The 24,885-nt window shown below is 42.1% G+C and overlaps 1 protein-coding gene across 1 annotated transcript; it reads right to left on the reverse strand.

Moving 5' to 3' along the window:
• Positions 1–900: 900 nt before the first annotated feature.
• On the reverse strand, positions 901–22,518 carry LOC132613116 (uncharacterized). Its single transcript, XM_060327167.1, has 4 exons — positions 22,434–22,518; positions 22,189–22,373; positions 21,624–21,737; positions 901–2,046 (listed from the first exon to the last, which is right to left on the reverse strand). The coding sequence occupies exons 1-4, from the start codon at positions 22,516–22,518 to the stop codon at positions 901–903; spliced, it is 1,530 nt and encodes a 509-aa protein (XP_060183150.1).
• Between the last annotated feature and the right edge of the window lie 2,367 nt (positions 22,519–24,885).

The raw sequence follows: 24,885 nt of genomic DNA on the forward strand, positions 1-24,885 counted from the left end.
TGCAGGTGCGGTGCTTTTGCAGTGCGGGACATTTGAAAGCAGTAGTGCGTATGTAGTGCGGGAAATTTAAAGCAATAGTGCATATGCAGTGCGTGGTATTTAAAATAGTAGTGCATGCAGGGCGGGGAATTTAAAGCAATAGTGCATATGCGGTGCGTGGTATTAAAAATAATAGTGCATGTAGTGCGGGGATTTTAAAGCAGCAGTGCGTGGTATTTAAACTAGTAGTGCATGCGCAGAGCATTTGAAAGCAATAATATTTGTGCGTGTTATAGGAAGATTCAAACCGCTCGATGAGCAGTCCCTGCAAAGCTGTAAGCATACTTCGGCTTCCGCAACTGGAAGCCTTGGTGATATTTCACCTTGCTAAAATGTTTCCATGAATAAAATTCCTGCGCTCAAAGAAAATTATGAGTTTCAAAATTTGTGTTGATTTTGAATCATCCTTGAATCACCCTTTGCTTCATGACTTTCGTGAGGTTTTCTTGATACTAAGATTAGTATGCCGTGCATTATCGTTGAGGAGCAGCTAAAATCGGTTCTGCATTACTCAAAGAAAATTTGTTAGTATAAAAGAAAGTGGTTGCCTTGCGTTGAACATTGAAGCTTTGGCTTTGAATCTGTGCTTCTCGTGGCTATGCCATTGCGGAAATCTGATTATGTGAATATGACTTGGGATAAGCCGTCTGCAAAATTTCTCCAGTTCGACTATGGGAGGAAAATTGAAATTTTTTATTTATTGAGACCGGACCCAACATGGGCGCCTACGTATCCTGCTACTAACAGGAATCAGGTCGACCGTAGTTCATTTAAAGTCTAGAAAATATTACAAAATAGCAGCTACTCCTAGAGATGGTCATGTGGAGAATGATGTTCTCAAGTGGCGAGATGATGTCCCTGTCAGTCTGCTTGACTTGTTGCACGCTTTCTTTTCAAATGCCTTGGTGCTGGTTTCGATGGATCACCCTTAACAACAATTGTCTTTGTGTTTGCAATATTACCGGTTGAAGGCTCTAGTTGTAGCTTTATCTTGCCACTTTCAATCATGCTTTGAATCTTAAATCTTAGCGCTGGACATTCTTCAATGTCATGTCCTTGAATGTTTGAGTGATAAGCACAACTCTTAGATAAATCAAAGTTTGGAGGTGGATGCTTAGGTATAAATCCCTCCTTTGGTTGTAGAATACCCTTAGCGCTCAACCTCTTAAATATATTTGCCAATGGTTCATTTAGAGTAGTGAAGCAAAAAGATTTCCTCTTCTTTTTATGTTGAGAGCTTGATTGTGCTTGGTAAAACCGTCGTTGGTAGCCTTGCTGGGAGTTTTGTTGACGAGGACATTGCATAGTGGCATAAGATTGAAAAATTTGGTGACTTTTATGGCATTGCGCTTGATGCATAGTCGTGGAAGCAAATTGGTTTTCCTTCATTTGACTTTGCAGATTTCCTAGTATCTCCGCTTGGAAGGTTTGGTGAACGGCTTGTGTTGCTGAGCTATCTGTAATTCTCCCTTCTTGAATGGCATTCTCTAGTTCTCTACCAATCCTAATCAAATCAGAGAAGTTGTGTGCACAAGCTCCGAGCAACTTATCATAATATAAGTTTTCCTGAATTTGGATGAAGGTTGAGATCAATTCCCTCTCGGATAATGGAGGATGTATTTTTGAAGCTTCTAACCTCCATCGTATGGCATATTCTTGGAAAGACTCATGTGGCGTTTTCTTTACTCTGAGCAAATCGGCTATGTGCGGATCGCCTCCATTGTTAAACTCGAATTGCTTTACAAATTCGCGGGTCATATCTTCCCACGTAAGCCATTTGCTAAAATCTTGTTTAGTGTACCAAGCGAGTGCTGATCCTGATAAACTTTGAATGAACAATCTCATTCGTACGACTTCATTATGTCCAATACCAATTAATCTGCTGCAATAGTCCTTTAAATGAGCGACGGGATCTCCCTTCCCATTGAAAGTGTTAAACTTAGGTATTTTGTACCCTGACGGAAGCTCAACGTTTGGATGCACACACAAATCTTCATACTTCAAAATCTGGAAATTCCTTGAACGTAGCTCTTCATTAATGACGTTCCTCAAATTGTGGAGTTTTTTCCCAAATCTTCATGGTAAAGCGACTTGATTTCCTTTCCAGGCCTCCTGTATGGGGATATCGCCAGTTCGTTTTTCTTACTTTTCTCGAATTGAGCGGTGGTTATGGAAAATTGAGGATTAGGAATTATCGCTACTTGATCGGGAGTGTAGGTTGAAGGTATTTGTGTAATGGTATAGGTAGGATCTAAGTGAGGCGAAATGGCTAAGGAAATGTTGCAAATTGAGCTGGAAGTTGAGGTTGTGTTAGGAAGATGGCTTAAGGTATTTCCCAGATTGACTACAATATTTTTTCGAACCACCTTTCCCTTGCTATCATTTTGTTCTTGCACCAAACCCATACCGGTGTTGAAAGCTTCAAATCTCTCTACCATTATAGTCTCGTCCTTAATGCAGATTCGCAGCCAAAACAATGTTCAATGCCAGACAACCTTTTAAAGAGAAAAGTAAAACTTCATAAACAAAATAAAATGTTAGTGCATGAAGTAAAACCTTCATAAACAATATATATATATATATATATAGATATAGATATCTTTTTTTTTTTTTTAAGTGATCTAATTAAACAGGCTCTAGATTAGAGACGACTTGAGTCATATAAAGGAAACGAATGGACGACAATGAATCATCAGCTATTTAGCTCTGACGGTTGAGAATGAATCGGAAGAAAGAAAACTACATTGGAGTAGAACATGCCATTTGAAAAAAAGGTTGACTCATATCGAACGCCAAAGCTTGGTTCCGAGTTAATTCTTACCAATTCCAGCATATTTTTTTAAAAAAATTGTCCCAGTTTTGGGACGTTTTGAAAAGATGTCTTGGGTTGCAAAAATTGTCCCAGTTTCGTGCTCCTTCGTTTGGGGGATATTAAAATTTGTAATAAATAAGACCGGGCCTTATATAGGCTGCCTACGTATCCTGTATCCGACAGGAAATCAGGTCAAACGTAGTTCGGGTGGTGTGAAAAAAGATTTTTTTTTTTTAATAATGCAAGAGATTAGCTTAGAGAAGATCATGATTGATCGGGCGAAAGACAGTTGAATGTAATATACCCAAGAGTTACGAAGCACTGGCGGGTTGCAAAATGTCAAGGAGAGGAGACTAATGAGGTTGTCCTTCGACTTGCATGCCAAAAATTGAAATTAATGGGTGCGCGAAGATAGATTTCAGCGACCCAGAATGACGCGATTGACTCAGCGAAAGCTCCGCAGAAGCAAGGTACTTGAACAGTCATTCTTGAACAACTTGATGGCAAAAATCGAACAAATATCGAGAAGTGCCATTTGATAGATTGGACCAATAAATTTGGACATCTACCAATAGAAGAAACGATAAATGCTGAAGATGATAGAATTGGAAAGTAAAAGTTCCATGATGTAAACCGAGTGCAAATGGACTCTACGAGGCATGGAGCTAACGGGTCAAACGTTCCGTCGTTTGAGACAGAAGATCATACCCGTAAAAGAAGGACACGAAAAGCTCTAGAATTTGCAGTTTGATGCGAGACAAATTGTTCGACACTAAAAGATTTGAGTTAGTAAACAAATAATGATAAGAGAATGCCTATTAAAACAAAGTTGGAATGATAAGAGCTAACTTTAAGGATTTTCAAGGCTAGTTCATGTATGCGAAAATTAGGAAATTCCCTCCGACGATTAGAAATTTGTCGGGAGTCATGCTAAGAATGCGAACGATCTTAAAGGTGCTCTAGAGTGGCTAAAGTGCGCTAACCGCGGAATATTATTTTTTATTTTTTTTTATATTTTTTTTTTGAAGTGAAGGTGATGCAAAATAATTAGTGAACAATATGCAATTGTGCGGCAAAGCAAATATGAATTTTTCTTTTCTTCTGAAATAAAAATGATGTTAGTAAATATCAAGTAATAACTAAATTCAAATAAGAGCCTGCAAATAAGTTTAAGTAATGAGCTTGGCATCAGGTGATAATCGCAAATAAATTCAAAAGCAAGCATATTGCAAATAAATTCAAGTAAACCACTTAGCAAGCAAATGCCTTACAAAGTTTATAATACAAACATTGATAAGACGTCCTAATATGCAGGGACCTATTTATGCCAGAGGTAGGCCTAACGCGAATTTGAAGGATAAAATATACGATTATATATCATCCCAATGTGCTATTAATTAAAGACCCATACAAAGTTTAAAAATCTTGGTACAAAGGAAATTATTACAACTTGACTTTCATAAGCTAATTAACAATGAGAAAAGTCCTTCGTCATCCTTGAGCCTCTTGGTTGCTTGCATATATTCACCGATCTTTCGTCGATTTTGGATAATGTATGACATAGCCAAAACTCCTCCCGTTTTGATGCCTTCTTTAACACAGATCTCTCTTTGCTCAGCTAAAACTGTATCTAATTCTTGCATGATGTTCGCGTTGTACCGATTTATGGCTACCTGCGTTCACAAACGGTTAGTTCTACCTAAATAGCACATGGTCCACATAACGCACATGTTTATCCTTCAAATCAATGCACATAACGTGATAACTGTCGCTTGGGGTCATAGACCCACTCGGACATTTGGAAGAGGTTAACTAATGGACTTAATACACCTTGGGTATTAAGCCTCCTAGGCTCGTGCATGTCCTTAAAAGGTTTTGGCTTAGCTCTATCTTAGGCTAACTAGGAGTTGTTTTCCTATGACACATGGCTCCCCCAAGCGGACAACTTGGGAGTGGAAAGTCCGTGGCCGTTGACTGCACCGCCGATCGACTAAATCCACAAGATCGATCCAACTAAAGGGTAATTTAGTAGTGCACGGGCGCGAACCGCGAAGCCGTTTTAAGTGTGTGAATATGTGTGAGTTTTCCAGGAGTGGAAGAAATATGAACGGAATGCCAGTTAAAAAAACAGTAACATATTATTACATAGAAAATTTCACATAATAAAGCAAATACTTAAAAGAACATAAAGAGACAAACAAGTCAACATTAAAAGCAAGCATGAAGAAAACAACAAAATATCCAATAATTTAATTATTAACCTAAGTTTGTTATGGTTAGAACCTAGAATGTCCCCAGTGGAATCGCCAAGCTGTTATACCCCATTTTAACCGGGTTCAAATAGAGTACAACATATTGAAGATTCCTATATTGCTTTATTTTAAGGAGTCGCCACCTAATTAATTTAACGGTGAATTAGGACACCTAGATATTAACTAAGGTAAATCTAGCTAAACCTCCGTTAATAGTCTGCTTAATCAGTATGATTCTAGGTAAGGGTTCTATATTATCCTAAAGGGAAGGGGTTAGGCATCCTTTAGAATCCGTTAACTACGGTTGTCCGGCCAAACTTAGGTTAATTAATTAAGATGAAAATTCATATAAAAAAAAAGGGACTTTGAATGTCATTTTAAATAAAACTCATAAATATAACTAAGGCTTTAAATCAAATGCAATTTAACAATAAAACTTATAAAAAGATGGTTTGCATAAAAGAGGATTTTAGATGCTATTTAAACAAGGCTTAAAATGTTGCTAAGACTTTATATGAAATATAATAAATGCATTTTAAGATAAAACTTGTAGGAAATATAACAATTTTTGCCTGTAAATAATAGCTTTCAAGAAAGAGATTTAGCAATTTTGAACTTTATGTGAATGTAGCAATGTAGAAAATCTAAGCTTATAAATAGAATTCAAAGGGAAGTGAATTTGCTTATTAATTATGCTTAGTTAAAAATATGCATGATTGATTCAAACTTGAAGAGTTATCTATAAAATATAGTTGAATTTATACTTGCATATTAGTGACGTTTTTGAAACATCTATAATGAAAACATGATTCCCTTTACTTAAAATATATAGTCATGCCATTTTGCAAATCAATTATCCCAAATAAAATGAAGCATGAAAAGAATAGTATTAACTTATGAAATTAATTGTTAGTATTCCTTAAACTAACTACCCATCACTAAAACTAACCTCCTAATTTATTAGGATTTATCTAAACTAAGAAAACAAAACAAACAAAGAGTTAGTTGCATAATACAAATTAAATGCATAAATAAATAAAGGGGGAAATAATTCAGATGGATTCAGCCCATTTTTTTGTAAGAAAGGGGCTGCTGCAGTCGGACATAGGCTCAGCCCATTTTGAGGGATGACTGATCTGCTACTGTTGGGCCGGCCCAGCAGTGTTCTTTTTTTTTTGATTTATGATTCTGGGCTGCTGTTGGGCTGGACACGGAGAAGAATAATTCACGTTGGGCCTTAGCCCAAACCGAGCGCGGAAGGAGACGAGTCTCTTGGACTCGTATGCGGTGGTCATGCATAAAAACGAAAGAAAAAGATTAGTACATAATAAATAAATAAATAAATAAATAAGACTAGACATATACAATGTAAATTTAAAGGAAAGAACAGATTAGTGACTCATATATATACTATGTATATCTGAGTATATCCCGATCAATCAACCATACGACAGTCACTGAATATCGCAGAAATCAATTACAAAAACGTGCTAAGGTAGAGATTCTACACAACAGCAGCGGCAAGCAAAGGTTTACAGATTGTAAATAAACTTATGAATCATATAATCTCACGTAGGAGCATACCGGACAGAGCATAGCTACGGGCTTGAGGTTTAACATAAAGCATTTTTTGACCTTATTTAACTGAAACTAAACAAAAGCAGAATAGGGGATTGTCATAGAAAGATAGGGGAAAGGGACCTCAGTCAAACAAATCAAACACTCAGTTTAGGACCTCTCACTTAAATAAATCAAACATGTCACAGGATGGCAGGAAGCATACAAATTCGATTATTCTGACGTGATAACAGAGCAATATCAGGTCTTAGCTGGATTCAAAATGGTATCAAAAATGCATAGATGAATTCAGAAACTTGTACATGCTATAAATCAAAGAAAGGTGAAGGACAAGGAATCAGCTATGTTTTTCGAAAGGCAGAGGTTCTAAATGACCCTAGTAGCTAGATAATTCCCTTTCAGTGAGTTTAAGATTCAAATCCATCTCTGTTAACTTTACTCATCCTTTTTAAAATTTCAGCAAAGAAGAATACAAAAAAAACAGCCAACCATAACAATGATTTATCGCGGCAGCAACAAAGGTTTACAAATTGTGAACGAACTCAAGAATCATGTAGCCTCGCATATGAGTATACAACAGTGGGCAGGTGATACAATGGCATGTCAACCCTTTAATTTCCAAGATAGTATTAAATCCATTTAAGTCATCTTAAGACTCTTAAGCATATTATCCTTTTAATCATATCAGGATGTCTAAACTTCACATTATATCAAAGGTCAGTAAACCTATTGTGACAGCCAAGTTGCACATCTACAATTTTAAACATCAAACTGTCTCTCTCTCTATTTAAACCATATTAACCTTTTATGTCACATTGCACACTTGTTCAGTCATGGCAGAATTATTAGGCAAGTTCGCAAAATCATACAGGCCCATTTTACCACTTCAAAGCCTTTTCATACTAGTATAGTAATACTTAATAAATAAACTTGCTGATGACAGCCACAAGAGCTAGACAAGCATACCACATTCTTCCAAATAGACAAGAAAGCTAAAGCACCATAGCAACTAAACCAAATAAAACTGAAGAAACACACATAGTAGGCCAAACCAAGTAAGGGGTTAATTAACTGGATTCCAACATGATGATCCAAACAGGGATGGATGATCAATTTTCATGGGCTCAAAATGATAGATTAGGCAAAGCAGCCAAGCTAGTTAGGCACAGATGACAAACATAGTAGGGAGCATGGAGATTAAACACCATGTCTAATCATGATGAGTTAAACACAGAAGAAATGGAACTGAACACTATAACTAAGCTAGATGAACTATGCTCAACATGGTGACAAGGAAACGTGAATGCTACAGATTAATTCAAAGCAAAGAAACCGGAGAACTGGGCATCGTAACTAAACATGGTAGGCTAGACCAAGCAAAACGATGAGCTAAAAATATAACTGGATATGATGAATTGGATTAAAATAAAAAAGGGTTATATCATATGCTTGGGGAAGTAGTAGGCAGAAAATAGACTAATATACACATAACAGCCTGATTCAGGACCAATAACGCTCAGATTTTACAGCAGTTAACTAACCTATTCTAACCACAACAACACATAGACTAGGCAATGCAACACTTAAGACGAATTCAATTAAAACAAGTCAAACTGAGGCCAACAAACTAAAGAAGCATAAAAGGGCAAATATGCTTATGCGAAAGAAGCATCAAACTGAAACAGCATTCACATTTTTATTGAAACATTAAACATCTGGGTAAACATAATTATGTCAATAGAATCTCTGCTAAACTAGTATAGGGAATAATAATAAACCCAAACTAAACTGTGTCCAATCATTATTGAGCGTGCAAACTATACTCAAACTACTATAAGCTGAATACATATGGCTAATCGAAAAAAAAAACATAGAATGAATCATACAGAACAAACTGAAGGTAAGCACATGCACATTATTAGCAAGCTACAAACTGATATACGGAACCAACCAAATGAAGACTAAATAAGAAATGTGGACCTAATAAACACATGATTAATCCAAATTGGTACCTAACATAGGACTGGATGATTACAGAATTAGGCACAGGATTAAATTAAGCTAAAGCATGCATAATACAACTAAAGTGAACACAAATAGGAACATAAATCATAACTGATCCAACGAATCACATAAGTAGTTTAAGCATTCGAACATTTACTAAAGAATAACTAACAGAGGGTGTATTACCTTCTTCGGGTGCAGCGAAGTGGGACTCGAGCTTCCGATATACCTCGAAACACTTCGAATCTCCGAGTTTGCGTAGACTCGGATGCGAAACAGTAACCAGAGCAAAAAATGGGAATAAAAAGGGATGATTCGATGTTTCGAATATTTTTTAAAGAAAGTGGGCTAATATTTTCAGGGGAATGTTGTGCGGCTAAAAGCTTATTTTTAAAAAGGGGATTTCTGCGATTAAACAACTCGTTCTTGGGAGATTTCATGAATCGAAGAAATCTTCCAGGTTCTTGGGGATTTTCCTTTGCAAGGAAATTTTGGGGGTTCTCCCAAAACCCTCCCCGAAACGATTCACCGCGCGATCATTTATAGGGTTTTTTTTTTTTTTTTGGGTTGAAGAAAAAAGAAGGGAGCAGAGGGGAATGGGTGGTGTCAGAGCAGGGTATGGAGGCGTCAGAGGTGAGGCGATGAGCGGTGAGCGTGGGGAACAGGAGAAGGTGGGGTGTCAGACGCGTGGGGAGACAAAGGTATGGTGGAGCAGAGTGGAAGTGGGGGGGTATGCGGCGGAGGAGGAAATGAGGGGATTAGGGTAAAGGGAGGAAGAGGAGAAGAGAAGGGGAGGGGGAGCGGCACTGGTGGAAAACATCTGAAGGGGAAACAGTGTTTCCCCTTATTTTTGAATGGAAAATGGGCCGGACCCGGTCCATTTGTGGACCGGGTCGATTTTTAGACTGGGTATTTAAAGAACGGGCTAGTGAATTAAGACAATGACTGATCTAAAATTTTGGGACAAAAATATGGTCTAGTCCAAAAATATTAGGAATTAATCGGGCTTTGATTTGGGGTCCGGTAAGTCGAAATACGGACTGAGTGCAAGAAATAGCTTGGCCTCTAAATTTAAATAAAAGACCAATTTAAATTACTTAATATAAAATGTGCAATTACTAATACTCGGATAATAAATTATATGCCGTCATAATAGCAGTGCAATAATATTTGAAATTCAACAGTAAGTAAATGTTGTTATCTAATTATGCGAAGATAAATATGATGCGTGTGCGTAAGATGGTAAAAAATGCTGAAATGATAATTATGATAATACTGGTAATAATAATGATAATACTAATAACAAAATAATAATAATAATAATAATAATAATAATAATAATAATGGTAGTAGTGACGGTAGTAAAAGATAATGACAGGATAATGAAATGCTGGTATTAATAAAAGCTAATTATAGTAAAAAATGCAAATAATTATTTTTTTTTAAGTTGCCAAAATATTAGAAGCGAAAAATAGGTATTTTGGAGGAAAGGTGGGACAAAATTGGGTGTCAACAGCCGGCAGAGCTTCCGGCATCACTCCTGAATGAGAGACCTCGACTGTTCGACGGGCGCTCGACCCGTTTATCACCCCGACCGGAGAAATGGTTCGGGCCAACCCTGGATTTCTCCGACCTGAAGCTTGGATTCTCCGAATGGGAATATGACTGATACCTTTCCCTCGATGACCTCGCCTCCGGTTCGTAATTTTTCCTTGGTCTCTCAAAATTTTTGTTCATATTTACTGGCCCCGGGGGAAGCTCGAGTTGGTCATCCTCCACCAGAATCTTCAACTCGTATCGGTTATGGACATCTGCCCATGTCACTGCCTCGTATTCCAGTAAGCTTTCCTTTAATTTGAACGAAGTCGTCGAGCTCCGAACATTGAGCCCCTTTGTGAAAGCTTGTGCAGCCCATTCCTCCAGAACCGGGGGGAGCTCCATTCGTTCCCTTTGGAACCGGTTGACAAATTCACGCAGTAACTCATCATCTCTTTGGAATATACGGAAAATATCCGCCTTCCAAGCCTGCACCTTTTTGGCTCCGGCGTGCGCTTTTACGAAAGCATCAGCGTGCATTTCGAAAGAAGTGATTGAATGCTCGAGCAGATGGTCGTACCAAGTCAATGCTCCTTTTGACAGAGTTTTCCCGAACTTTTTCAGCAACACGGATTCAATTTCATCTTACTCCATATCATTGCCTTTTATAGCGCAGGCGTATGAGGTCACGTGTTCGTGAGGGTCCGTTGTGCCGTCATATTTTTGGATATCTGGCATTTTTAACCTCTTCGGGATAAATTTCGGAGCCGCACTCGGAGGAAAGGGCCTTTGGATGTACCTCTTTGAATTCAGCCCTTTCAAAATAGGCGGAGCCCCCGGGATTTGATCCACCCGAGAGTTGTATGTTTCCACCCTTTTTTCGGTCGAGTGTACCCGCATCGCCAACGTTTCGAGTATTCTCAGAACCTCGGTGGATGAACCAGCTCCGGACCCATTTCTTTTAACCATCCGTGCCTCATCTCTTCCGTGTTCAGCAACACCCTTCGCCTTCTCCGGGGTCGTTTTATCTCTTCCGTTTTGCAACTGGGCTATTGCGATTCCCTGTTCGGAAATCGCCGCTCTCTGTTCCTGCAACATTTCAAAAATTAAACGTAAGTCAATATTACCATTCGGGGTATCCGGCTCTTTCCGACCCTGTGTCCGGGACAAAGTAATTGAATTGTGAGTATTTAAAGGGTCAGTGGCCGGCTGGGCGGCATTCTCCTGGTCCACGGTGTTTTGTTGGTTGAGGCCCTCCCTCGAATTAACGGGGTTAGGGTCAGCGGGGTTTGGTAATCCTCGTGGCCCGCTGCTTTCATTTTCGGCCACGATCTCGTTGTTGTTGACGTGACCAGATTGCCCACTGTTAGCCATTTGGTCATTTTTTCAGAGACGAACAGAAGATGTTTTTTATTTTGATGGATAAGATATAGATCAAGATCGAAGACCACTATTATCCTAGCCCCACGGTGGGCGCCAAACTGTGTGACCAAATTTGGATAATCAATTAAATTTGTGAGTAGGTATAGGATGTGTGGTTAAGCCCCAATCTATTTGGTGGAAAAAGGTATGTATAGATATGATATGAAGAGAGAAATAATGATCTGAAATTCGCTATAGATCAATGTATCTATTAATATATGAGTATCACTTAATTGAACAAATCTAAGAGATGAACACAATGAATCCGGACCAAAATATGATATTGAGAGAGAGATTTGTATATATTTTCTAGTACAAGATGTTCTTGATATGAGGAAGTCAACCCCCTAAAAGTGGGGCAATGACCCCTATTTATAGTATTGCCCCATGGGCTTCATAAACATGAGGCCCCTAAAAAATAAAGAAAAAACTCTGAAATGGATTAGGTTGGCCGTACGGTTTGACACCCGTACGATTGGCAGTTGAACATGGCAGAACGGTACCGACACGTGGCAATCGTGCAACAGATCTCCCGGACCAACGGCCACGATCAAACGGACTGACGGCTACGATCAAACGGACCAATGACCACGATCAACTCGGCTATGGAGAAATCGGACCAAATAATGTTCTTCCCTCTCTTCCTTCGGTCTCTGTCTTACCGGTTTAACATTCATCCGGTTTTTATCGTATACATCTACCATGATGGGTGAAAATATTGTTTCCCTTGTCAAGAACAGCAAAAAGAAAATCAATCCTGGTAATAACCATGATTGATACGGATGAGATGTGATATCCAATACATTGTGTTTTATTATATGTAGTTGGATTATCAATTATCTGTCCACATTTGTGTTTTAGTTAAATCATTCATTTGTATTGTTGTTTCTTTACTGTTTTTGGTATGCTTCCCATAGAATGCAGTGTATTCTACTTCATTTTGTTACAATTAATTGAATAAATTAACTAGTAATTGAATAAATTTACTTTTGTTTTCCTGTCAAGTATCTTTCCCCTGTACCTTAACTTCCGCAAACTATTATCAGGTATCATAGGCTCTCAAACAAGTACTGTTAAAATTGTTGTGCTAAGGGATGATTTCTATTACATTGTTTAGCTGCGTTGGCCTTCTTTATAATCACATGTAAGAAGGGTAACATAAGAAATGTTTCAACAACTGAATAAAATATACTCCCTCTTCTCAATTTATGTGACACACTTTCCTTTACAGTCGGTCCAAAAAATAATGACATCCTTCTGTATTTAGTAACGATTAACTGTAAAAAACTATTTTACCCTTAATGAGATGATTTATAGCTACACACATATCTATTATTTATTTTAGACCACAAATTTTAAAAGTCTTCTTTTATTTCTTAAACTCCGTGCCCAATCAATCGTCTTCACATAAATTGGGACGGAGAGAATTACTTGCTTTCAGTCACATATCAATGGCAGTGTCCACATCACCAACAACATGACAGAATTTTCAAAGCAAACGAAAGTTAATCATCACCAAAAACATGACAGAATAAAATGATTGTACGCTAGAGGGAAAAGATATGGGATAATTACATTTTGAACCGCTCAAAAAAATAACAGCTTGCAAATGTATATGTATTGTAAGTATAAATATGTATACGGTAAAAATCGAATATGTGTTAGACCGGTGACCGAGGGAAGAAACAGATCAACACGGTATGGAGATTTACTTTCTGGATCGGAGGAGTGCTTGAACCGAGGAAAGGGAAGAACATTGTTTGGTCCGATTTTCTCATAGCCGAGTTGATCATGGCCGTTCCTCCGTTTGATCGTGGTCGTTAGTTCGGGAGATCCGTTACGCGATTGCCACGCGTCGATAACGTCCTGCCATGCTCAACTGCCAATCGTACGGGTGTCAGACCGTACGGCCAACCTAACCCAACCTAATCCATTTCAGAGTTTTTTCTTTATTTTTTAGTTTCTCATGTTATATGGAGCCCATGGGGCAATACTATAAATAGGGCTCATTGCCCTACTTTTGAGGGGTTGGCTTCCTCATATCAAGAACATTTTGTACTAGAAAATATATACAAATCTCTCTCAATATCGTATTTTGATCCGAATTTGTTGTATTCATCTCTTAAATTTGTCCAATCAAGTAATACTCATATATTAGTAGACACATAACTCTATAGCGAATCTCTGATCATTATTGCTCTCTTCATACCATATCCATATATATCGTTTTTTTTTTCATCAAGTAGATTGAGGCTTAACCACATATCCTATATCTACTCACAAATTTAATTGATTATCCAAATTTGGGGTAAACAGTTTGGCGCCCACCGTGGGGCCAGGATAATAGTGGTCTTTGATCTTGATCTCTACCTTACCCATCAAAACCAAAAACATCTTCTGTTCGTCTCTGAAAAAAATGGAGGAACAGCCAACAGTGGCCAATCTGGTCACGTCAACAAAAGATGTTTTTGGCTATCTGGCTATCACGTCTCTGACCAAATGGCTATCACGTCTCTGACCAAATGGCTAACAGTGGGCAATCTGGTCACATCAACAACAACGAGATCATGGCCGAAAATGAAGGCAGCGGGCCACGAGGATTACCAAACCCCGCTAACCCTAACCCCGTTAATTCGAGGGAGGGCCTCAACCGACAAAACACCGTGGACCAGGAGAATGTCGGCCACTGACCCTTTAAATACTCACAACTCAATTACTTTGTCCCGGACACAGGACCGGAAAGAACTGGATACCCCGAATGATATTATTGACTTACGTTTAATTTTTGAAATGTTGCAGGAGAAGAGAGCGGCGATTGTCGAACAGGGAATCGCAATAGCCGAGTTGCAAAGCGGAAGAGATAAAATGACCTCGGTGAAGGTGAAGGGTGTTGCTGAACCCAGAAGAGATGAGGCACAGATGGTTGAAAGCAATGGGTCCGGAGCTGGTTCATCTACCGTGGTTCTGAGAATGCTCGAAACGTTGGCGAAGCGGGTAGACTCGACCGAAAAAAAGGTGGAAACATACAACTCTCGGGTAGATCAAATCCCGGGGGCTCCGCCTATTTTGAAAGGGCCGGATTCAAAGAGGTACATCCAAAGGCCTTTTCCTCCAAGTGCGGCTCCGAAGCTGATCCCGAAGAGGTTCAAAATGCCGGATATCCAAAAATATGACGGCACAACGGACCCTCACGAACACGTGACCTCATATGCCTGCTCTATAAAAGGCAATGATATAGAAGAGGATGAAATCGAATCCGTGTTGCTGAAAATTTTCGGGGAAACTCTGTCAAAAGGAGCATTGACTTGGTACGACCATCTGCCCGAGCATTCAATTACTTCCTTTGAAATGCTCGCCGATGCGTTCATAAAAGCACACGTCGGAGCCAAAAAGGTGCAGGCTCGGAAGGCGGATATTTTCCGTATAGCCCAAAGAGACGATGAGTTACTGCGTGAATTTGTCAACCGGTTCCAAAGGGAACGAATGGAGCTCCCCCCAGTTTCGGAGGAATGGGTTGCATAAGCTTTCACAAAGGGGCTCAATGTTCGGAGCTCGACGGCTTTGTTCACATTAAAGGAAAGCTTGCCGGAATACGAGGCTGTGACATGGGAAAATGTCCATAACCGATACGAGTCTAAGATTCGGGTGGAGGATGACCAACTCGAGCTTCCCCTGGGGCCAGTAAACATGAACAAAAGTTTTGAGAGACCAAGGAAAAATTTCAAACCGGAGGCGAGGTCATCCAGGAAAAGGTATCGACCATATTCTCGTTCAGAGAAACCAAGCTTCAGGTCGGAGAAATCCATGGTTGGCCCGAGCCATTTCTCCGATCGGGGTGATAAACGGGTCGAGCGCCCGTCGAACAGTCGAGGTCTCTCATTCAGGAGTGATACCGGAAGCTCTACCGGCAACAAAGATTCGCTGAGGATATCAGAGTACAACTTCAACGTCAATACCTCGGACCTCGTATCAGCCATTGGCCGTATTCCGAATGTAAGATGGTCGAGACCTCTAAGGTCGGATCCGGGCCAACGGGACCCGAACATGATGTGTGAATATCATGGAACCCATGGGCACAGAACTGAGGATTGTCGCCAGTTAAGAGAGGAGGTAGCCCGTTTACTGAGGAATGGCCATCTCCGAGAATTGGTGAGTGAAAGAGCTAAAGGTCACTACTAGGAAAGGGAGACCCCTAAAAGGGCCGACCAAGTAGAACCTCAGCATATAATCAACATGATAATTGGGGGCACCGATACCCCACGAGGGCCGGTGATGAAATGAACCAAGGTCTCTGCTGTGCATGAAAAACGCGGCCGGGATTACGTACCCGAGGGTTCCATCTCTTTCAGCAACGAGGGCGCAGAAGGCATCATTCAACCACACAATGATGCATTGGTAATCTCCATTCTTATCTTTAAAACTCAAATTAAACGTATTTTGATTGACTCAGGTAGCTCGGCCAACATCATCCGGTGAAGAGTGGTCGAACAGTTAAGGCTACTCGATTAGATTGCACCGGTATCTCGGGTACTCAGCGGGTTCAACATGGCGAGCGAAACCACAAAGGGGGAGATCTCATTGCCGGTAGACATCGATGGCACTATCCAGCAAACGGTGTTCTATGTAATCGAAGGAGATATGAAGTATAATGCATTACTGGGTAGACCCTCGATACATAGCATGAGGGCCGTGCCGTCGACATTACATCAGCTACTGAAATTCCCGACTCCGGAGGGGATAAAAACCATCCGAGGTGAACAACCCGCTGCAAGGGAGATGTTCGTGGTCGAGGAAGTGACACCTCAGCCCAAAAAATTGGGTCAAAAGGAAGAAGGTTCAACCGGAGAAAAGGACACCAAATAGCAATCAAAGCAGTAGGGGTCAGATCCGGGGTCTGAAGAGGATGATTTTGGTGTACCCAGATCATTCGTCATGCCAGATGACTCGGATGCAACCAAGTCAACAGTGGAGGAGCTGGAGCAGATCATCTTGTTCGAATATTTACCGGACAGAAAGGTATACCTGGGCACGGGGTTAACCTCGGAGCTCAGGAACAAGTTAATTGAATTTCTTCGAGCTAATGCCGATTGCTTTGCATGGTCCCACATAGATATGACAGGTATACCACCGGGAGTAACAACTCACAAGCTCAGTTTGGACGGGAGGTTTCCCCCGGTAAAGCAGAAGAGAAGGCCCATGGCAGAAGCAAAACACGCCTTCGTAAAAGATGAGGTAACAAAGATTTTGAACATAGGCTCTATCCGGGAGGTAAAGTACCCGGACTGGCTAGCTAACGTAGTAGTGGTGCCGGAGAAAGGTAATAAATTTCTAATGTGTGTTGATTACAAGGATCTAAACAAAGCATGCCCGAAGGATTCATTTCCGTTGCCTCACATCGATAGAATGATCGATGCGACGGCCGGGCATGAGATGTTAAGTTTTCTCGATGACTACTCCGGGTATAACCAAATTCGGATGCACCCGGAGGATCAAGAGAAGACATCCTTTGTTACCCGATGTGGGACTTACTGTTATAATGTCATGCCTTTTGGACTAAAAAATGCCGGTGCAACTTACCAACGCCTAGTTAATGGAATGTTCGAAGAACAAATAGGGAAAACAATAGAAATTTATATTGACGACATGGTTGTTAAGTTCCTAGAAACAGAGGACCATTTAATGCATTTGCAGGAAACCTTCGATGTACTCCGCAAGTATAATATGAAGCTCAACCCGGAGAAATGTACCTTCGGCGTCCGGTCCGGTAAATTTTTGGGTTTCATGGTGTCAAACCGGGGTATTGAAATCAACCCGGATAAAATCAAGGCCATTGAGATTATCGAGGTAGTGAATAACGTTAAAGGAGTGCAGAGGCTCACCGGAAGGATAGCGGCGCTAAGTCGTTTCATATCGAGGTCCACGGACAAGAGTCACCGCTTCTTCTCCTTACTGAGGAAGAAGAACGACTTCGTTTGGACACCGGAGTGTCAAAGAGCTTTACAAGAATTAAAAAGATACTTGTCCAGCCCACCGCTGCTGCACACACCAAAAGCGGACGAGCGGCTTTTTCTCTACCTTGCTGTCTCCGAGATAGCGGTAAGTGGAATTTTGGTCCGAGATGAATCAGGTACGCAATTCCCTATTTATTATGTAAGTAAAACTTTGGGGGATGCGGAGACCCGTTATCCCCACTTGGAAAAATTGGCATTGGCATTGGTAAGTGCTTTTAGAAAACTCAAGCCCTACTTTCAATGCCATCCAATATGTGTAGTGACTACTTACCCCCTAATAAACGTCATACATAAACCGGAATTATCGGGTAGACTAACTAAATGGGCCGTAGAAATTAGTGGATATGATATCGAATACAAACCCAAAACAGCCATCAAGTCCCAGATCTTGACCGATTTTGTAGCGGATTTCGCCCCGGCTATGGTCCCCGAGGTGGAGAAAGAACTTCTGCTAACCTCAGGGGAAGCCACGGGTATTTGGTCACTGCACAACAACGGAGCCTCGAACCTCAAAGGTTCTGGGCTAGGAATCATCCTTAGAACCCCGGCCGGGATGCCGTTCGACAATCCATTAGAACTGTTAAATTGACTAACAATGAAGCTGAGTATGAGGCTATGATTACAGGTTTGAAATTAGCACGGAGTATGGGGGCCGAAATAATTGAAGCAAAGTGCAACTCGCTTTTGGTCGTTAACCAGGTGAATAGCGTCTTCGAGGTCAAAGACGAACGGATGCTAAGGTATTTGGAGAAGACCCAAGTGATACTACACCGGTTTAAAGAATGGACCATGCAGCATATACCGAGGGAACAGAACAGCGAAGCCGATGCATTGGCCAATTTGGTATCTTCGCTCGAAGGGGGAGAAATTAACCCCGGTACTACGGTGCGCTTGATGAATACGGCGATAGAGAACGGGTATGTCGAAATAAACACAACTGGTTTAACGTGGGATTGGCGCAACAAGTACGTCGATTACTTAAGAGATGGAAAGCTCCCGAGTGACCCAAAGGAATCCCAGTAGCTAAGGACAAAAGCTGCGTGTTTCTGCTTGGTAGATGGCCAATTATATCGACGATCTTTCTTCGGACCCCTGGCCAAGTGTTTAGGTCCCGGAGAAACGGAGTATGTTTTAAGAGAAGTCCACGAGGGGACTTGCGGCAACCACTCCGGTTCAGAAGCCTTGGTCCGAAAAATTATAAGAGCCGGTTACTACTGGAACCGGATGGAGGAGTATTCGAAAAATTTCGTCCGGAAATGTGACGGGTGTCAGAGACATGCTCTGATGATTCATCAGCCCGGGGAGTTGCTGCATTCGGTGGTGTCACCTTGGCCTTTCATGAAGTGGGGAATGGACATTGTCGGTCCATTACCATGGGCACTAGGTAAAGCTCGTTTTATTTTGTTTATGACTGATTATTTCTCCAAATGGGTTGAAGCGCAGGCCTTTGAAAAAATCAGAGAGAAGGAAGTCATTGACTTCATATGGGATCACATCATCTGTCGTTTCGGCGTCCCGACCGAAATAACTTGTGATAATGGACCTCAGTTCGTGGGCAGAAAAGTCAGTGATTTTCTCGAAGGGTTAAAGATCAAGAAAATTTTATCAACCCCATACCACCCATGTGCGAACGGACAGGCCGAATCCACGAATAAAACAATAATCCAAAATCTGAGGAAAAGTCTCGAAGCATCAAAGTATCTATGGAGGGAAATGTTACCGGAGGTATTGTGGGCTTACAGAACCACATCGAAATCTAGCACGGGGGAAACTTCTTTCTCGTTGGTCTACGGGGCTGAAGCCCTTATTCCCGTATAAGTTGGTGAACCGACTCTCCGGTTCAGCTATACCACCGAGGAGTCAAACGAGGAGGCCATGGCCGTAAAACTCGACTTCACGGATGAACTTTATGAAAACCCGTTGGTCCGTATTGCAGCCCAGAAACAGAGAATAGAAAGGTACTACAATCGGAGAGCTAGTTCTCAACATTTCCAAGCTGGGGACTTGGTGCTTCAAAAAGTTACCTTGAACACCAAGAATCCTGACGAAGGAAAATTGGGTCCGAACTGGGAAGGACCGTATAATATAACCGAGATAACAGGCAAATGATCACACTACTGCTAAGGTATGAACTCCCCGTGTTTTTCTATTTAACCTTTCATTTTTGCAGGAAGTCGAGTGCCGGATAAAGTTAGAATCTAGGCCTGAAAACACGTGTTGCACTCTTTTCCTTAGTAGGTTTTGTCCCAAAATGGGTTTTCCGACAAGGTTTTTAATGAGGCAACAAGTACAACGTGTTACTCGACAAAGACGAAGATAAACGCCCGGAAACTCGGGGTCACACCCAACGAGTGGGGACTTAATAACACTCACCCGATCTTGCAGCTCGGATAAGCGCTAGGGGACTATCATACACACTTCGAAGTTTACCCCAGTTAGCGGAAACCGGAGGCCGCCCTCAAACAAGACAAAACCGGACCTTTAATATTAGGTTCCGATGTAAGGACCAAACGATCAGAATGAATCGTGTCCACGCAATATTTGCTATAGAAAAACCAAGAACCGGACCTTCTGCATTAGGTTCCGATGTAAGGACCAAACGATCAGAATGAATCGTGTCCATTTAGTATTTGCTACGGCAAAGGCAGAAGGAAAAAATTCATTCTCATGTATATAAATACTTGCAATGCAAAAATTATTGAAAGTTTGGATAACGATATCTCGGATGTCTTCCGGTTAAAACACTTTACCCCGATGATAATCGCCGTATTTCGGCACTACTTCATATACCCTATACCCGGCACTACGGTCGAAATTCGACAAAGGCAACAAGGTCATAGCGAACCGAGCCAAAATCGTTAACCCCACAAACGGGGACTTTTACGTCAAATTTAGCTAAGGCTGAGACTCAGGTGTCCGAAAAATACCGTCCCTAAAAAATAGCCGAAAAATACCGGCCCTAAAAAATAGCCGAAAAATAACGGCCCTAAAAACGCCCATCGTGATTCGGAGACGTCTGAATTCACAAAGCATAAGATAAGTCCCATGGGAAAAAAAATTCCCGAACAAAATGTACCGGATGAAGAGAAAAGCCGATATTCAGGCACAGTCAGAAATAATGACTCCTTAAAACGGACCGACAATTCGGGCGGAAGTCATAACAAACATTCAAACAAAATAAAGAATCAAGGAAAATACATGTTCTATTTATACAAAGGATTTTACATCAAAGACTCCTACAAAGGCAAAAAAATAAAAGGTTAAGTAAAGCCCCTAATCTATCCGGTATGCCTGGTTCCGAAGGGTTCGGACACTGTCCGCTTGGAGTCGTCGGACTCAGCCCCGAGGGCACCCTTAGCCTCTTCCTCAACTCTTTTAGCCTCGAGTATTAGGGCCGAAAGATCTGCAAAGCCATGCTCGGCTTGCTCAAGAGTGATCCTCCGAGACTTCCACTTTTCATACTCAGCAGCAATAGTAGCATTAGTCTCGGCGGCCTCCACGCTCCAGAACATCCCGAGCCTCTCCAAGGACATTTTGCATTTGGGTAGCCAACTCGAGCTCAGCCTTGAGAATGTCATTAGCATCAACCATCTCTTCGAGCTCGGTTTTTAGGTCAGCACATACCTGGGCCCTCTTCTCCGCTTTCTCCTCAAACACCCTCATACGCTCTTCATACCGGGCACTTTCAGATTCGAGCAGCCGATGCCTCTCGGCCATGCTCGTAGCCTCAGACTTGACAGAGTCCAGCTCCTTCCGGAGTTGAGAGATGGTGGTTTCGAGATTACCAAGCTTTGAAGAAAGACGAGTGTTATCTCGGCTAAGGCCGATCTTGTCCGCTTTGAGACTCCGGTTATATTCGACCATCTCGGCCAGCTCACCCTTTAATCGATGATTTTCAGCCTTTGTTGCATCGAGCTCGGGTTGGAGGTTGGAAAGAGTAACTGCTCGGTTCAGCTCGTCCTCCTTCACCCGCAGAAGGTGCTGAAATTTCTCCGTCTCTCGGCCTTGGGCATGCAGTTGACCCTTAAGATCGTCCACCTCTTGCTGAGCTCGGACAAAGGCTTCATTGACAAGCACCACACTCTTCAAATGAAGTCAAAAACTTGAACAAACGAGGCTAAAATTCTCAGTGAAATTATACAAGGATAGCTGATAAACTTACCCGGTTGCCCGCGTGCATACCCTCATTGATGAGGCACTGCCAAGGGACCCCGTTCATCTTTCTCTTATCCGAGTCCTAGACAAGGGGCCTCAGATAGCTTGCCATACCCACCGGGCGAGAAAGAAAGCTACAATCCTCGGGAACGGTGATCGTAGCTGATCTTGTCCTCCTCGGTTCCACACTTGGGGCCGGAAAGGTGCGCACCAAGCTGTCCCTGGCCCCAGACTTGGTGGTCCGACTAGCCGCCCTCGTGGCTCGAGGGATTGGGAGATGTCTGAATCCAGCAGCTTGGCCGGTAGCCGGAGGAGTGTCCGAGAACATATTATCAAACTCATCCGGTCTTGAGGCCGGAGTTGGAGAACTCGGAGGAACTTCAGCAGCTTCGGCAAAGGCAGGTAACTCCGAAGTTGCAGCAGTCTCGTAGTGGGGCAGCAGATCAACATCCATGGGGGCTTCAGTCTCAGGGACCGGCTCAGTCCTTTGACCGGCTCCGGCAGCAGGTGCCTCCCCGGATCTTTTTGTCCTTTGCAGAGGGGTTTCTTCAGAAGAAGCATCACCTGAAATATCAACGAATTCAATCGACCTTAAAGGAGCCGGGTAATGAATTTCTTCCCCACCTGTGCGTAATGCAAGAGCCGAAGGTCCTTCCCCGGCTGAAGGAAGTGGTGACACGCTGATATCCTCCTCCGGAATGGGAGCCATGGAAGAGGCCTCGCTGATCCTCCGAACGAGGAGCTCGGGATCTGCTTCGTCCCTTAAAGTCCTAACGACGCTCCTCGCCCTTTTCTTCGGTTTCTGCCCTTTGTCCGAGGGCCTTTTTCTCTTGGCGGCGGCATCAAGGATACGAGAGTCACCCGCTGAATCGAACTCGGGTGCCGAAGTTGCTGGTTCTGCTGCTGACTCCGGCCTTGGATCCACCGAGCCCTTAGGTAAACTTGAAAGTCGAAGATGTTACAAAAGGTAGAAAATGCAATGAATACGGTTAGAAGCGAAGTATTACCGTGGTTCTGGGCAACCCATCGGCCACATGACAGGTGTCCCCACGTCCGATCGTCGTGGGCATGTTGGCTGAGGAGAGTAGTAACCCATTCGTTGAGATCCCGGACGACCGGAGGAATCCAACCCACGGCTAACACAAATAAGAAGAGTAGTGAAAAGGTGGATGAACTGAAGTTCAACAAAACGCACAAGTAATTATTAAAAGAGTTCAGACTTACGATTATTGTTCCACCTTCCAGAAAAGGCATGAAGTTGTTCGGGATAATGTCCGAGGTCCGCACCCGGACATATCGCTCCAACCAGCCCCTGTCTCTATCTTCGTCAAATTTTGAGAAAAATGGATTCCGACTACGCTTTGCGAGTTTTATTACGCCACCCCGGAGCAACCTCGGGGAATATAAGCGTATCAAGTGGGCCAGCGTGAGCACCTTCCTGGTATTATTGGCCAACAGCCGGAGGCACGCCACGACCCTCCAAACAATCGGACCAATCTGGGCCAAGGTTACGTTATAGGTCCGACACATGTCTAAGATGACCGGATCGACCGGGGGGTTGAGCTTGAGAGTGAAAGGGTAAGTATAAACGTATAAGAAACCTTCCCGATGGTCAGTGACTGATTCGCTTGGCCCGGGGGCAAAAACTTGAACTGAACGGGTGTCCCACCCGCAATCAGCCCGGACTAAGTCAAGTTTTCCCTCGGTAATGGACGAGGGATATCGTCTCACATCAAACCCTCTATCGGATACCGGAGAAGGTTTTTCGACCTCAAAATCTTTGTTGAAGTTAGGTTTGGCCGGTATAATGTGCGAGGCAGTGGGCTCGAAGGTGATTTTTGCCTTAGGTGGAGAAATTGGCTCGGTTCCTTGAGACGAAACTGAGGGAATATCGTGGGAAGTGGTTTCAGTGTTAGCAGACATTTGGAGATTGCGAAGAAAGATTTGGAAAAATTCGAAAGAGAAGTTAAAAAGTGAAGTAAGAGAACAGACAGAGAATTCAAAAATGGCAGAAAACGAGAGGGAGAAGCAGCAGCCTACTCAACAAAAATGGTTAAAGTGGAGAAGTTGGCAGAATCGTTCCTTTTTACGTACTACAAGCAACAAATCAACGAGAGATGTGAATTGGAAAATGGTAAGTGAGGAGAAGAAATGAAGAACTGAAGCTGTAAGAAATGAAGGATTGAAGATGAGATTAAGGGGATCGTAAAATGGAAAAATGGAGCGTTGGAAGACGTTATATAGACATAGGGTTGAGACGGTTACAGTTCCCGGCCAATCGGGGAGTGCCACGTTTCCCATCATTAATGAGGAATGACTTGAAGCGACGTGCGTTGCGGCGGTTGTCAGAGCGGACCGTCCAGGGTGAGACAAGTGGCCGATGGAAGAGGGACGTGACGCAACCGTTCCCGCCAAAATGAAAAGATAACAACAGATAAATGGAGTCACCGGTTTCTTGATTCATCCACTTCCCGTTACTCCGATAAAACTTCGGTCCGGAAAGTGTGGGGACTATCTGTATACGGTAAAAATTGAATATATGTTAGACCGGTGACCGAGGGAAGAAAGAGATCAACATGGGTATGGAGATTTACTTTCTAGATCGGAGGAGTGCTTGAATCGAGGAAAGGGAAGAACATTGTTTGGTCCGATTTTCCCATAACCGAGTTGATCATGGCCGTTCCTCCGTTTGATTGTGGCCGTTAGTCCGTTTGATCGTGGTCGTTAGTCCGGGAGATCCGTTATGCGATTGTCACGTGTCGATAACGTCCTGCCATGCTCAACTGCCAATCGTACAGGTGTCAGACAGTACGGCCAACCTAACACAACCTAATCCATTTCAGAGTTTTTTCTTTATTTTTTAGTTTCTCATGTTGTATGGAGCTCATGAGGCAATACTATAAATAGGGCTCATTGCCCTACTTTTGAGGGGTTGGCTTCCTCATATCAAGAACATTTTGTACTAGAAAATATATACAAATCTCTCTCAATATCGTATTTTGATCCGAATTCGTTGTATTCATCTCTTAAATTTGTCCAATCAAGTGATACTCATATATTAGTAGACACATAAATC

This window comes from Lycium barbarum, chromosome 10, assembly GCF_019175385.1.
Source record: "Lycium barbarum isolate Lr01 chromosome 10, ASM1917538v2, whole genome shotgun sequence".
In the NCBI taxonomy this organism is placed as follows: domain Eukaryota; kingdom Viridiplantae; phylum Streptophyta; class Magnoliopsida; order Solanales; family Solanaceae; genus Lycium; species Lycium barbarum.